The sequence below is a fragment of the Lissotriton vulgaris genome, chromosome 12, assembly GCF_964263255.1.
Source record: "Lissotriton vulgaris chromosome 12, aLisVul1.2, whole genome shotgun sequence".
Classification (NCBI taxonomy): domain Eukaryota; kingdom Metazoa; phylum Chordata; class Amphibia; order Caudata; family Salamandridae; genus Lissotriton; species Lissotriton vulgaris.
This window is the reverse complement of record NC_141700.1, coordinates 413,387,293-413,402,187: the sequence shown is the minus strand read 5'-3', so window position 1 is coordinate 413,402,187 and position 14,895 is coordinate 413,387,293. Positions and strand designations below refer to the sequence as shown.

The 14,895-nt window shown below is 42.6% G+C and overlaps 1 protein-coding gene across 4 annotated transcripts in view; it reads left to right on the top strand.

Moving 5' to 3' along the window:
* The window catches only part of RPGRIP1L (RPGRIP1 like), a 1,159,147-nt gene that overhangs the window by 162,988 nt on the left and 981,264 nt on the right, over window positions 1-14,895 (top strand). For all 4 annotated transcript variants that reach the window (XM_086945185.1, XM_086945184.1, XM_086945187.1 and 1 more), the window contains exons 2-3: window positions 4,677-4,768; window positions 6,882-7,026. In XM_086945185.1, coding sequence (XP_086801311.1) covers window positions 4,684-4,768; window positions 6,882-7,026 — 230 coding nt within the window. In that variant the 5' untranslated portion in view covers window positions 4,677-4,683. The remainder of the gene's footprint in view (window positions 1-4,676; window positions 4,769-6,881; window positions 7,027-14,895) is intronic.

The following is a 14,895-nucleotide window of genomic DNA, read 5'->3' as shown; positions in this document are numbered from 1 at the left end:
CCGCACCCAACAGCTACCTCGCCGCTGCTGGAGAAAAGTCACCAAAGACCATCTGATCATCACCCTCACCCAGAACCCACCCACCGACCCCACCAACCCAGACACCGCAGCCCGCAACCTCAGACAGTGGATCGACGACTGCGCCAACCCCGCTCAAGAAACCCTCCAACAGCCACGCCAGCAAGAAAGCCACCTGGTTCACAGACGAGCTTCAGACCTCCAAACACGCATGCCGGAAACTTGAGAAGATATGGGTCCATGAACGCACACCGGACATCCAGGCAGCCCACAAGGACACCACCCCCAGACATTACCACCTCATCAGATTAGCCAAGAGATCCTCCTTCAAAGACCGCCTGGATAACAACGCACACGACAGCAAAGAGCTCTTCACCATCGTAAAGGAACTCTCCAACCCCAGCGCCAACGTCAACGACATACCGCCCTCACAAGAACTGTGTGACTCACTAGCCATCTTTTTCCACCGCAAGATCGCTGACATCCATGACAGCTTCAACACCACGACCGCCCCGACTACGCCAGACTCCACCTCCCCTGTGAACACCACCAGCGCCAATCGCCTGACCTCCTGGTCCAACGTCAATGACGACGAGACACACAAGGTCACACCATCCACTCAGGATCTCTGTCAGACCCGTGCCCACACCACGTATTCAACAAAGCAGACACAGCCATCGCACCCCAAATACGGAAGGTCATCAACATCTCCTTCGAAACAGCGACATTCCCGGAAAGCTGGAAGCACGCCAAAATCAACGTCCTCCTCAAGAAGCCCAAGGCGGACCCCAAGGACATCAAGAACTTCCGGCCCATCTCCCTGCTCCCGTTCCCGGTCAAGGTCATCGAGAAAATCGTCAACATGCAACTGGCCCGCCACCTGTAAGACAACAACATCTTGGACCCATCCCAGTCTGGATTCAGACGAAACCACAGCACTGAGACAGCCCTCATCGCCTCCACAGACGACATTAGGCACCAACTAGACAACAGCGAAACATCAGTCCTCATCCTCCTGGACCTGTCAGCCGCCTTCAACACGGTCTACCATCGCACTCTAAAAACACGCCTCTTAGAAGCCGGAATCCAAGAGAAGGCCCTTGACTGGACCACGTTCTTCCTCTCCGGCAGAACCCAGAACGTCCGCCTCCTGCCCTTCCTATCTGAAGCCACCAGCATCATCTGCGGCGTCCCTCAGGGCTCATCCCTCAGCCCGACGCTGTTCAATGTCTACATGGCCCCCTCGCACAAGTGACCCGCCATCACAACCTCAACATCATCTCCTACGCTGATGACACCCAGCTCATCCTCTCCCTCACCAAGGACATACCCACCGCCAAAACCAACCTCCACGAGAGAATGAAGGCCGTCGCCGACTGGATGAGGAGCAGCCATCTTAAATTGAAACTCGGACAAGACGGAGGTCCTCATCCTCAGACCCACCCCCTCAGCCTGGGACGACTCCTGGTGACTGACCACACTGGGAACAGCACCGACACCCACCGACCATGCACGCAACCTAGGATTCATTCTGGACTCCTCCCTCTCCATTTCTAAACAGGTCAACGCCGTCTCCTCCTCCTGCTAAAACACCCTCTGCATGCTCCGCAGGATCTAGAAGTGGATCCCAACTGAAACAAGAAGAACGGTGACACAGGCCCTCGTCAGCAGCAGACTGGACTACTGCAACAGACTCTACGCAGGAATCCCAGCCAAACACCTACGACGACTACAACGCATCCAAAACGCCTCCGCCCGACTGATCGTCAAAGTCCCCGCCGCAGCCCCATCACCCCCCACCTGAGAGTCCTACACTTGCTCCCCATCGACAAGAGGATCACCTTCAAGCTCCTCACCAACGCACACAAAGCACTCAACAACTCCGGACCAGCCTACCTGAACAGCAGACTCAGCTTTTACACCCCCACCCACCAGCTCCGCTCCACCAGCCTAGCCCTCGTCGCTGTCCCTCGCATGCTACGAACAACCTCCGATGGCAGATCCTTCTCCTACCTCGCTGCCAAGACCTAGAACACCCTCCCTACCCACCTACAGCAGACCCAAGACCTACTCGCCTTCAGAAGACTCCTCAAGACCTGGCTCTTAGAGCAGTAGCGGCACCCCTTCCCCTCAGCGCCTTACAAGTACTCTGATTGATTGATTGTACGCCTTTCCCTTTGATGGTCTGCTTCAAGATAACACAATTCCTGATGTGTAGATTTGGCCACAAGGCTGAGCTCATTGCTATAATTAGAAGGGCAAGGTAGAAGTAAACAATAGCCAGTAGTAATTCCATATTTAGTCTCTGCCCTGGGAAGCAGCTCATCATATGTCAATAGGTCGTGATCAGCTACCACCACTGCCAGTCATAACATTTTTACCACAATCTAATTTTCTGAGTGGGATGAATATGCCTGAGCACATGCACTGGCTACTAGCAGGCACAACACAACAGTAGTTGAACTGGCTTTTTTTCTAGCAAGGGAAACTGTATTACTGGTTACACCTTAAATCGGTTGTGCCCCACTCTATAGCTTCACAAAGGCCTAATTATGTTTTTTAAATGCCTAAATCGACTCACATTTAGGTGATGTGGTGCAAATGGGTACAGGTGTCACGTGAGTGCCACATTTTGTTGTTTCTACTACATTCTGTCTGCGTTGCGTGCTAGTACAACTGCCTTAGTTAAAGGTAATTCGGATCAGCTCTCAGTCAGTGCTCGGAAAAAACTAGATCAGGCAGAATGTTTACATCTTTCATTAGTAGGTCGGTGTAACCTATTAAAAATGCTGATTCTGCCTCAAATTTTATATTTTTTCTGATGTATACCCCTAGAAGTCCCGAAGACCTGTCTGGAACAACTGCAGACAGTATGTATGCGTTTTATGTGGTCTGGAGGGAAGGCTAGAAGGGCTAGGCGTTTCATGATTCTCCCAAGAAATGTGGGAGGTTGGTCGGTTCCGGATTTCACACTTTATTATTATGCGTGTATGTTGCAAGGAATGGGAATTTTATTAACTGGCGAAGATCCAGCAAGACCTGCAGATTCTCCATCAATCTATCAAATGTTGCTGGGGGTAAAAGTAAAAAACTGTCTATTTAAGTATTTCGAACAAAGCTACTACAAACGTACATGCTTTAAGACAATGACAGCTGCATATAAGGTCTGGCATACAGTTAGGAGGCTACTGGGCCTTGGGAAAATAACGTGGTATACCCCATTTTCATTGTCGTTTTTCTTACCTTTAGATGTCTGGGACAGAATTGTATTTAATTGGAGGCAGAAAGGCATTAGAGTGGTGGGGGATTTGTATGATGCTAGTTATTGTAAATCTTTTGAACAATTACGAGAACAATATTCTCTCCCTGGAGACCATTTAGCAAAATATCTACAGATTCGTAATTATTTAATGGGTCTGGGAGGTAACTTCAAACCGAATTCTTTAATTGAAGACATTATGAAAGGGGTAAGAATTGGTGCATTATATAAACATCTGTTAGACACTAAAGAAAATGATCTAGAGCAGCAGAACAGTAAATGGTGTGCTAAACTAGGCAGACAGGACATTCAGATAGAAACTTCATTAGTTATGGCTAAAGATTTATTCTTGTCGGTAAAGTTAGTGGCTCAACATTTCAAATCAATCTATAATCTATACTATACCCCAGATAAGGTGTCTAAATGGTCGGGAGATGCAATAGGTAAATGCTTTCGGTGTGGGTTTACCTCAGCGGATGATGTTCACATTTTCTGTACATGTACTATGTTAGCTCCCTTGTTGTCTCAGATAGAAAAATGTGTCTCGACAATTGTGGGTAGTCAGATACAATTATCAGCTACGCAGATACTATTGGGTGTTGAAATGGGTACAGGGAATACTAGTATCTCGAAGAAATATGCTAAACTTATTTTTCTAGTAACTGCAGTGTACAGGCTATGTATTGCATCTGCATGGTTGCCACAAGAACCCCCCGCTTTTGAAGCCTGGCGGGCTCGCTTTTTTTCAATACACAATATGGAATATAGTCTCTATGCCTTCAAGAGCCCCCGCAGAAAGAAGATCGGGGAACAGATTTGGGGGTTAGTTACAAACTATCTCGAGAGGTAAATGGGGAGACTTATCTAGATTTTGTATAATCTCTTGTTGGATTTAATTAAGACTGCCCCGTACATAATTCTGTTCATTCATAATTTTGTCTTTTGCTTTGCTTCAAAATGTCAAGTATTGGAGATGTACTGGATCGAAAAAAATTGTTTTCTCCTTTTGCTGTTTTTTTTTTCTGTATCAACCGACTCATGTGTTTCTGTACAAATAAATAAAAAAATAAAAAATTAACAGATATTACCGGAAATTCACACAATTAGTGGCTTGCGAAAGTGAAATAATACAGTCATAAGTGTGGTACTTCTGCTACAAAACAAAAAGTGACAAAAATATAACAAGCCTCTTTAGTAGGGGCTATTTGCTGACAATTTATAAGTTATTAGACACAATACCATGATTAGTATAACACGTTAAACACTCCCTCATCAGAGGGCAGTTTTGCTTCAGTCACTCAAACTCTGTGGTGAATTGTAAAGATATCAGAATTGTTATTGCTTAGAGTTACAAATAGAAAGTGTCTTACATGGAATTTACTTGTTTTATTGACCTCAGGTCCACCATGGCTTCTCCATCTGATGAAACATCAGGAGACCTGCCTGTGAGAGATGTGGGTCTCTGTCTCGCCGGGATTGGAGGACCGCATGGTATGATAATTTACTGCTTCTTTATGGTTGTACCGCTGTAACCTTAAACCTTCTCAATTTTAATATGCATATACTTTGTCTCCATTATTTATTACCCTAGCTGAGACTATTGCTTTGAAGAATGTCTTTACAACAAGTGTCACATGGACTTCAGAAGGCATATTTGCTAAATGAACATAGCAACTGCCCCTTTAGTTTTTCCCTTGCATCCACAATTATTTCAAAAGTAATGCATATCGAGGAAAAAATCTCAAACTACCTCTCATGACTGGCAAATTTTAAAGATAGATTTTGCATTTGTCTTTTCGCTTCAGGAACTTCAGTCTTATTAATGTCTTGCTTTGGTTTCACTTCAGTCCAGTCAACAATTGACTCTGGTGAAAATGTTTCATTCTTTATCGCTTATAACAAAATAGCTCATACTGGCTAAAAATTTATTATTGCAATGGGTTTGTGTTTTGTTAACTTGTTTTTTGTCATGGATTGCTGGTATAGTATGAGACAAAAAACATAAATGGATTAAACAACTAGCTTTACCCGTCACCCCAATTGGAATTTGGATTGGATTTGTCTGAATCCTACACAGCCCTGATTTAAACACTGAAAGTAAACATGGCTCTGTGCCTAGGGGTGCCCTTTTAGTCTGAAGGAAATGCTTCAGAAAGGTAAAAATGTTGGGGGAAATGTTTTGGGTGGTGGATTTAAGAGCTAATTCACCTACCTAAATTTGGAATTGAAGTGGGCAAGCAGATTGCCTGTCAGCAGTTAATTTTAATTTGCTCCAATATTTTTGTAGAAGTCCACAAAGCAATCAGAGGTTGAATTTTCAACCAGTTTTTTTATGCACCACCATGTGGACAAGGTGGAATGGAGATTTGAAGGACAGTCCACCACCAGTAATGATCAGGCATACTTCAAAGGTTTGGAAAAAATGATGGGTTTTGTTTTCGGGTTAATGGAATGGTTTCTGCTCTGCAAACCGTAGTCTGTGCTCTGAAGAGAGCTCTGTTCACGTCACTTTCAGTTTCCAAAGTAATGCAGCCTCTCTGAGCTAGGTCAGCAAAGTGGTTCCTAGCTCATTCTTTTGATGAGGTATGTCTGTGTTTATGATCCTTACATATCCCAAACAGACCTTCTGGATCCCACTTATGCAGTCACCAGAGGATCGATGTTTTCTCCAAAGTAGTGGATTTTGTATTCAGTAGAGCCACTGCAGAAATGCATGTAATGGTCATGTTGTTTAATCTACTAGAAAGTGCCCTAACCAGTTGCCTACATTTTGTTCATGTAGGGCTTCATGTATTTGTATTGCATTTATCACAATTGCAAAATGCTACTTTAATCCATTTAAGAAATATTTTCCTTTAAGTTAGCATTTTGGGAGTCTCAACTATGGAGGGAGACTCCCAAATAATGCAGTGAATAAGGTTAGTCTTCACTTAGGCATCATTTATATTATTGGAAACCTTTGATTTGGGTTCCTCATCTGTCATATTTAAGGATATGGCAGAGTTAGATCATATATGCTTAATTGCTTAGTTCTTAGAACATCATATTGCTTTTGTTTAGTGATGGTCACTCTTACTTTTAGAGTTGTAAATAACAGTTTTGAAGTGAAAGACAGTAGGCGAATGTTTAGAAGGTATATTATCTAAAACTGTATCATCAGCCAGGGGAGGCCTGATCCCTACTAAAACATCAGGCTAGCTTCTGACTTTGTAAAGTGTTCTATGAAGATACATGTGCATTTATTTTATCTGGATATCCTGAAAATTAAGCCTTGATACCCCCATCCTAAACGTCTGTAGGATTTCACTCAAGAATCAGATTTGCTATAACTGGCCCTTTCGTATAAAGTTGGTGTTGGGAGTGTACTTCTTCTGTTACTACTAATCTTCGAGATATGTGATTGCAGTGCAGCTTGGATTGATGTTCTTTATTCCAAATGACCCGGAAGTATAAATGAGCTTACCCTTTATTTGTATAGGTAGACCCTCCTACCTAAAGGAATATCATATGTACTACATAATGAATTAATGTCTTAGGAACTGTCTTCTTGTACTAAAAAAAAACCAAATAATAAGGATATGAATCTTTACAATATTGATTACAGAATCACCAAGTGTACATCATGTGAAAGCTCGACAAGCAGTTTCTAAAGTATCGCGAGAAGACCTGGAAGATCGCTTCCTGCGAATTCACGATGAAAACATTTTGCTCAAACAGCATGCACGGAATCAAGAGGATAAAATCAAAAGGTAGGTATGTGATGCACACATCTACTCATTGTACAGGCTCACCTGGAATGTATTTGAGGGTCTAGATCTTGTTCGTGCATTATCAATGTTCAGAATTACACTAGCTGACTGTATATTCTTATGACCTAAACCTTCCTTATGCTTATTCAATTGTTGACTTGTTTTAGCAGTTTTGTTCAGTTTATTCTGCAATCTGGTGACTTGTTCTCTAAGGTCCCAATTGTGAAACATTTCCCTCTTACATGTGATAGAGCACGCACGTCATCCAACTCTTTATTACACCTAATTTACACGCATTGGGCCCATGACTTGTTTATGACTGTATTTTTGTGAATTGGACGAGTTTACACATCACCATCAGTAATTCTTTGTGTTTTCCTTACAATTATTTCCAATGTACCTGACTTACCACCTTGACACAGGTACCTATGTTTCCGATAGATCAGGAGCTAGCAGGGGTAGGAGATAAGGCTAACCAAACACACCATATACATTTTGAAATGATTTATACTTTTGTAATAACCACAGACACCTGAAGGGTTTTCAAGACTTTATATATCAGATTTAGAATCCAAATGCCATGGGAATAAAATTGATACAGATTAGAATATCAATAATTAGAATTATAACTATAATATAACTATGAATGAGAGCAAGCACCATTGAGTGCAAGTGAAAACTATAGGGTAAGGGTAACAGGGAACATGCTACTCACTTTTCAGGCTTACACTAAGGCAAGTAAAAGTGGGCAAGAACATACTATTTAGTAGAGTGCTAGTTTTGCTACTATTGTTTTAAACAAACCTTATTCTGACTATTAATCTAAGCATAAGTTCTAAACAAGAGTAAATTTATCACACTAAGTAAACAACCAGTTTAATAATATCCTACAGGTAAAGGGAAAAATGGAACATAGCTAATAAACAGTTTGCATGTAAGTCTTTTGGAAAAACCAGGAAAATAACATAGGCAAGGATGCTTTATTAAAGGAAGAGAAGAAGAGAGGATAGATAGACGGACACCCACAATTATATTTACCTAGGACAGGAATGAGGACTAACCCTGGCCATGGGTCAGTTTGGGAAAAGGCGAGGCCTCAAGGACTTAGGATGCCAGTAGGCGAGCAGGTACAGCTCATGGACAGTCAGGACAGGATACCCCTCAGGATTTGGATTAGGACTTGGCTCATCAAAGGGCACGACCAACACCTGAAGCTTCGGATGCAACGCCTGCGCTACTCCCTCACTGCACGGAATCCGCCAATAACCCCGATTGGGTTCTCTAATCTCCCAGCAAACTGCTTCGCCAGCACTTAAGACTCTTCCACCCCTTGGAGTTTGTGGAAATTACGGACAGAGTGCTCCGCAGCTCTCTGTATCAATCACCTATAGAGTTCGTAGGGTCGGTGACAGGTCAGCTACTCTGACAAGTTGGACAATTTCTCTATCTAGAACTAGGCTAGTTATACTGTTTTCGGGTCCATGGACCACCCATAAATGTTGCCAAGACAGGATCCCCAACTTTGGATTGTACAAGAGAGGTGGTTAGGTCACTGTCACCACCTAAAATTTAGTGTTCCCACAATGAATATTTAATTTTTCGTACCCACCCCTTATATTCCAGCTCCCATGGCATACGTGTAAAGAGAACAATGGAGCACACAAACATTATCACACAAACTGATACAATTCAGGTACAAGTCGAAGTCCTCTCCCAGGCCAAAGAGCAGGTTCCCAGGAGCATCTCCGCTTTGGCAGCCAGCTGGCTGAGTTCCACTGTTGCAAGACTTCGTTTCTCATGTCACGTGGTGAGTCCCTGTCAGACTTCTAAGATGGAGAGGCTCCCCACTCCCAGACCCACAGATACGCGGTACATGAAAAGTAAGCGAAAACAAATTAGAAACACAGAAAAATGAATACACTGTATACCATGATTAGCTACACTGCACCCCTTACTTTTTATAATATCTATAGCATTAGGGTTTTAGGCAGAAATAGACAGTTGAGCAAAAGCGGCAGTAGCAAGCGGAGAGCATGTTAAAGACAAAGCGGCCATATTAGCAGTAATGCGCATGTGCGAAAAATCCCTCCAGAACTACGAGTGCGTCCCATCACATGGGTATGACCGACGCATGCGCAGACTAGATTTCTGCAAAGCAGCGATTCTGTAGAATGCAAGCTTTGTTAAGATTAATAGACACATAGGCAAGCATCTCTGGGACACCCGCGTGTTGTGTGAAAGTGTATTATTAATGACAAAACATGTTGATTAATGACATTATAGATTAAACGAGGTTCTTGAATGTGAGCAAGTCGCTTTACGTGCGAATCCTTGCTCCATCAATCCCCTCTTTGGTGATATTTACTATCATCACCATTAATGGAAACAGATGCCAACTTCTTTCAAATCTCATTCATCTCGATCTCTACAAATTTGTTGTTGAGCCTTTTTTCTGCATCCTTATTAGGATGGGAATTTTTGGCCTTTTTGTAAATCTGGTTTCTCAACTCTTCTAATTCCAGTTCATCTATATTCCGTTTCACTCTTGTTCACAGTATACTTCTTTCTGCATTTTTGACATTTGCAGCAAATTATTACAATCAGTACAATCAAACTTATTCCAGCCATTGGCATCAGTATTTTTCCCACAAGACTCCTACCTATGTTAGAAAACCAACTACCTACAGAGGAGAGACCATCAGTTAGTCTCTTGCAGGCACTATCAACCTCCAGTGGTTTGAGTTCCTTTTCCAGATTAGTAATGTTTCTTACATATTTCTTAATCTCAACACTCTTATCAGGAATGTAAGTACTACAATGTTGCGCCTTCAACATCCTGCAGACTCCGCCCTCTTTTGCCAATAAGGTATCAAGAGCAAGTCGATTCTGTAAAACCATTGATCTGATCGCAACCATTTCAGTATTGACCAGCAGGAATCCAGCAGCAGTGTCAGTTGATAACCGATCCACTACTGTAGACAATTTGCAAATTCGGTGAGTATTCAGAACCACTACCACTCCAGGTATCAGTGCACTAAATATATCACCTATAATTTCTCCTACACTTTCTCGTTTACTACGTACTAAATCATTAGTATTTTCATTGCTTCCAGCGACGTTGTTCACATGGTATATTTTCGGGAAGACAATGCCAAAATAGCAGCTTCCATACCAGTGATCCGGCAATTTGAAATAAGCCTTGTTTCCACGTATATAATAAATTCCAGGAAACACAGGTTCTGACCCATTTTTGAAACCCCAACCTCCAATTACCTTGTAATTGTGTTCGCATTCACTGGAACCGATGAATACATTATTATAATAACTAGTCTTTTCTCTATGAAGACAGAGTTTCCCTTTCCGTTCGAAGTCCAGCAACAGTGCAGGATTAGCTTCACCATTTGAGGTGCTTTCCATGTTTTCAGCCCATTTAGGGGTTTTCTGTCTCTTATCATCTGCCTACTCTGGAAACTCTCCCTTCTTTTTTCTGCCATTTTTAAGAACATTTTCTCTTGTTCATGTAATGAACAAGTCAAATTACATCTGCGTGCTTCATTTAAATCTATGTCGCCAATCGTCAGGAAATATTCTCCCATATAACGAGTCACGTCACTCTTAATATGTACAATGTTCAGGTTTCCCCGAATAGGAAGTTCAGAAAAAATCACGTCAGAGTTTGAATAGTAGTACTGTAAGGTGCTTCTATAAAATAAGCTTGCTAATATACTACAGGAAATTCCATAGGTTAGGGGTAGATGGTGATAGGTCACACCTTCAGCTACAGAAGTAGGTAGCTTCATGCAGACATAAGTCTTCTATTTCCATGGCTTCTACATTGTGTACTAAAAGATTTGCAAATACATTTAAATGTGTTCTGTTTTTGATTCTGTGATAATGTAGTCCTCCCTCATCTAATGCATCTAAGTCAGGTCTAGTTTGTTTCAGGCTAACTGTATTCTCACGTCTTTCTACACTTCGTGGTGTTTCTTCGGTTTGTACAGCTTCTGTGTCTGGCGTCACTTGTTTAGTAGGGTACAGATTAGTATCTTTACTTATCATAAAAGGTATTAAGACTGTTAGTCCTATCCATACTATCAGTACTATTGCTACACTACATAAGCATATTTTACAGCATGTTTTACAACAGTTTCCTCTAGGTCTTCCATTCACATTTGAATCGGACATTTTGGCTCGAAAGAAGCTTTCCAACCCCTCTTTGTAACTTTACACAGGAGGCTTACGTAGTTTCACTTTCAGGTTGGGTCTTCTTCTTCGGAACCCTGATCAGTAATTGAGTCTTGTCGCTTTTGTCGCTTATTTCGAGATCTTCAATTTCTTCCAACACCAAGTAAGTCCATTCAGGACTCCGATAATTTTTGTTTTGTCTTTTTATCCTGGTACTTTGTCTGTTTGGCTGAGCTCCTGTTTTCTGTCTTTCACTGGCAGCCCTTTTTCGGTCTTCTAATTTCTCCTCTACTGTCTTTAATCTTAGTTTCAGTCTTTTTATGTATCTAGGTTCACTCTTCTTCTTGAGTCTTTTAGCTGTTACTGTAGTTTGGCTCTCCTCACGAGCCCTTTTATTTTCGTTCAGTTGTGGCACTGTTATTTCGACTGTATCTTTTTCCCTTCCTGTCTGACTAGTCCCAGGTCTTTCTTCAGTTTCTTCCGCCTGGTTTCTAAGCTGGCCTTGTTCAGGTATATTTCGGATTTGTCTTTGATTTTCAACTGTTTCAGACTCTGCCTCCTGAACACGTTTGTCTATTTCTATCTGTTCCTGTTCATGCACTTCGAACCCTTGATTTTCTTCCGCATGAACTTCAGCCCTAATTACTATCTGTCCCTTTTCAGTTTCTGGAGTCTTCGGAGGAGTGTCGATAACTTGGTCTGTCCCTACTTGACCTATTTCCTGATCAGGTCTGATGTGATTCTCGATAACCTGATTTTCTCTGTCTATTCCTGTCTCGTCCTCATTATCCCAATCTCTATCTAGGTAGGAATACTTTCTGGTTCTTATTGGATCAAGAATCAGATCGTCTGCTGGGAACCATTCGTCTTGACTGGTGCTCGGTAGTTCGATATCAGCTAGTTCCGGACCCTCATCTGGAGACTCCTCAGCTGCACCACCTTCAGCTTCAGTCGCTTCTTCTCCGGTCACCCGCTTAGTATGACTGGCATGGATCCATTTTGGCACGCCTGCACACTTCACTGCAGTTGTAGTGACAAGGATCACCTGTCTCGGTTTTCCCCACTTCGGTCTGAGGCAACTCTTCCGGGTGTGTTTCTTTAACACAACCCAATCACCCGGTTTCAGTTTATGAGCTGGAGTTGTTGGCCAGGCGACGGAGTCCTCCCCAATCTGGTGAGAGATAGAACGCACTTGGTCACCCAGCTGCTTGCAGTATTCTAGTACCAAATCATCAGAAATATTTAGCAGTTTGTGTCCAGGTACCCATGCCTGTCGCATCACTCTTCCCATTAGTATCTCATGGGGACTCAGGCCTGTCTTTCGGTCTGGAATGCTTCTCAATCCCATCAGGACAGAGGGCAAAGCGTCTATCCAGTTCAATCCTGTAGAGTTACACATTTTGGCCAATCTTGACTTTAAAGTGCCATTCATGTTCGACTACTCCAGAAGCCTCTGGATGATATGCACAGTGCAGTTTTGGGGTAATTTTGAAGGCTTTATAAAGATCTTCTAAGATTTCGTTGGCAAAATGCCCACCTCTGTCTGTTTCAATTGTCTCTGGAAAACCGTACCTAGGTATTAGTTCCCTTAGTAATAATTTGGCTTCAGTAATGGCATTATTTTTCTTTGCTGGGTAGGCCTCCACCCATCTTGAAAACAGGCAGACTATAACCAGAACGTACCTATGTCCTTTGCACATGGGCAATTGAATAAAGTCAGCCTGCAGTCTGACAAAGGGACCTTCTGCCTTTCCAATCGTACTTTGGTCCACTACTGTTCTTTTCCCCGGGTTAAGCTGCTGACAAGTCAAACACCTCTGGCAAAGTGCCTCTGCAATGTTTCTGAACTTCGAATTGTACCACACTTCTTGAAAAACACGGCACATTGCATCCCTTCCTATGTGTGAGTCCCCGTGTATTAATCGGGCCATTGGAGCAACCATACTGTCTGGCAATACAGGCATACCCTTCCCACAAACAATAACACCATCCCTATCCCTAGGTTGACATCCATATTTTTCCCATTTCTCCTTTTCATCTTGTTCTGCTGCTTGCTGCAACTCTTTCAGTTCCCTCCAAGTAGATACATTCTCAAACACCATAAGTTGGCAGCTGCTTCCGCCTCCCCATAATTTGATTTTTAGGGACATTTTGTATCGGGCACAATATTGGGCAATTTGGTCAGCATATCGATTTCCGGCTGTCACATTGTCGTTGCCAGATTTGTGAGCAGCACACTTGACCACCGCCAACTCTTTGGGTAACTGGATTGCTTCCAGTAGGTTCTGTACCACTTTTCCATTTCTGATAGGGGTACCTGAGGAAGTCATGAATTCTCTTTGCAACCACAACTGTCCGAAGTCATGCACAACCCCGTAACCATATTGACTGTCAGTGTATATGGTTACCCTCTTATTTTTCCCTTGTTTACAAGCTCTTGCCAATGCAATTAATTCAGCTACTTGGGCAGATTTTATTTCACTTAAGTAAGATGCTTCTAGGGTTGTTTCTAGAGTGACTACCGCATAGGCAGCACTCAGACCTCCGTCCTCATGTCTTAAACAGGAGCCATCCACAAACATCACAAGGTCTTCTACGGGTAAGGCTGTTTCTTTTATATCAGGACATGGTTTAGTACTAAATTCAGTTAGGTCAATGCAGTTATGCTCCATTTCACCCTCAACTTCTGTACTTTGGGTATTTGGTAACAAGGTTGCTGGATTTAGTATGTTACATCAGGAAATTATCACATTTTCTGCACCTATAAGAATTCTCTCATACTTAGTCAGCCGACTGGGTGTGAGTTACTGAGTCTTGGTTCTGGTCAGCAGAATTACAACTGAATGTGGAACATATACAGTTACAGGATGTCCCATAACAATGTTTTCACTTTGTTCTAGACTAGTGCAAGTTGCAGCTACTGCTTTCAGGCATCCAGGTAAAACAGCAGCCACCGGGTCTAGAGTAGCCGAAAAATAGTCCACCGGACGTCTGGTCAGACCATGTTCTTGTGTTAGGACTGAGAGTGCACAATTGTCTCGTGTATCACAAAACAATTCAAAGTTCTTGGAATAGTCAGGCATTCCCAATGCAGGAGCTGAACACAGACAATTTCGTAATTTTATCCAGGCTGTCATACTTTCATCATCCCACTCAACTGGATCTTGTACTCCTTTCTTGGTCATTTCTATCAATGGTTTGGCTAGAACCGCAAATCCCACAATCCACTGTCTGCAGTACCCTACAACTCCTAGGAACATTCTGACTTCTTTCTGGGTTCTAGGTAACTCCATATCTCGAATTAGTCTAATTCTTTCTGAAGTGACCCTTCGGATACCTTTTTCTATCTGGTGCCCCAGATATTTCACTGAGTTTTTACAGAACTGCAATTTGTCAGGTGATACTTTATGTCCTCCCTTGCCTAGATGATTCAATAAGGCAATGGTGTCAGTAACACAGTCGTTCCAACTTTTAGACGCCACCAGAAGGTCGTCTATGTACTGGACCAAAACTGATTCTTTTGGCAGAATTAGTGATTCAAGGCATCTTTTTAAAATTTGATTGAAAATCGAAGGACTTTCTGTGTACCCTTGAGGGACACGATTCCAAACATAGACATGACTGTCGAATTCAAATGAGAAAAGAAATTTGCTGTCTGGATGCAATGGGATGGAAAAGAATGCG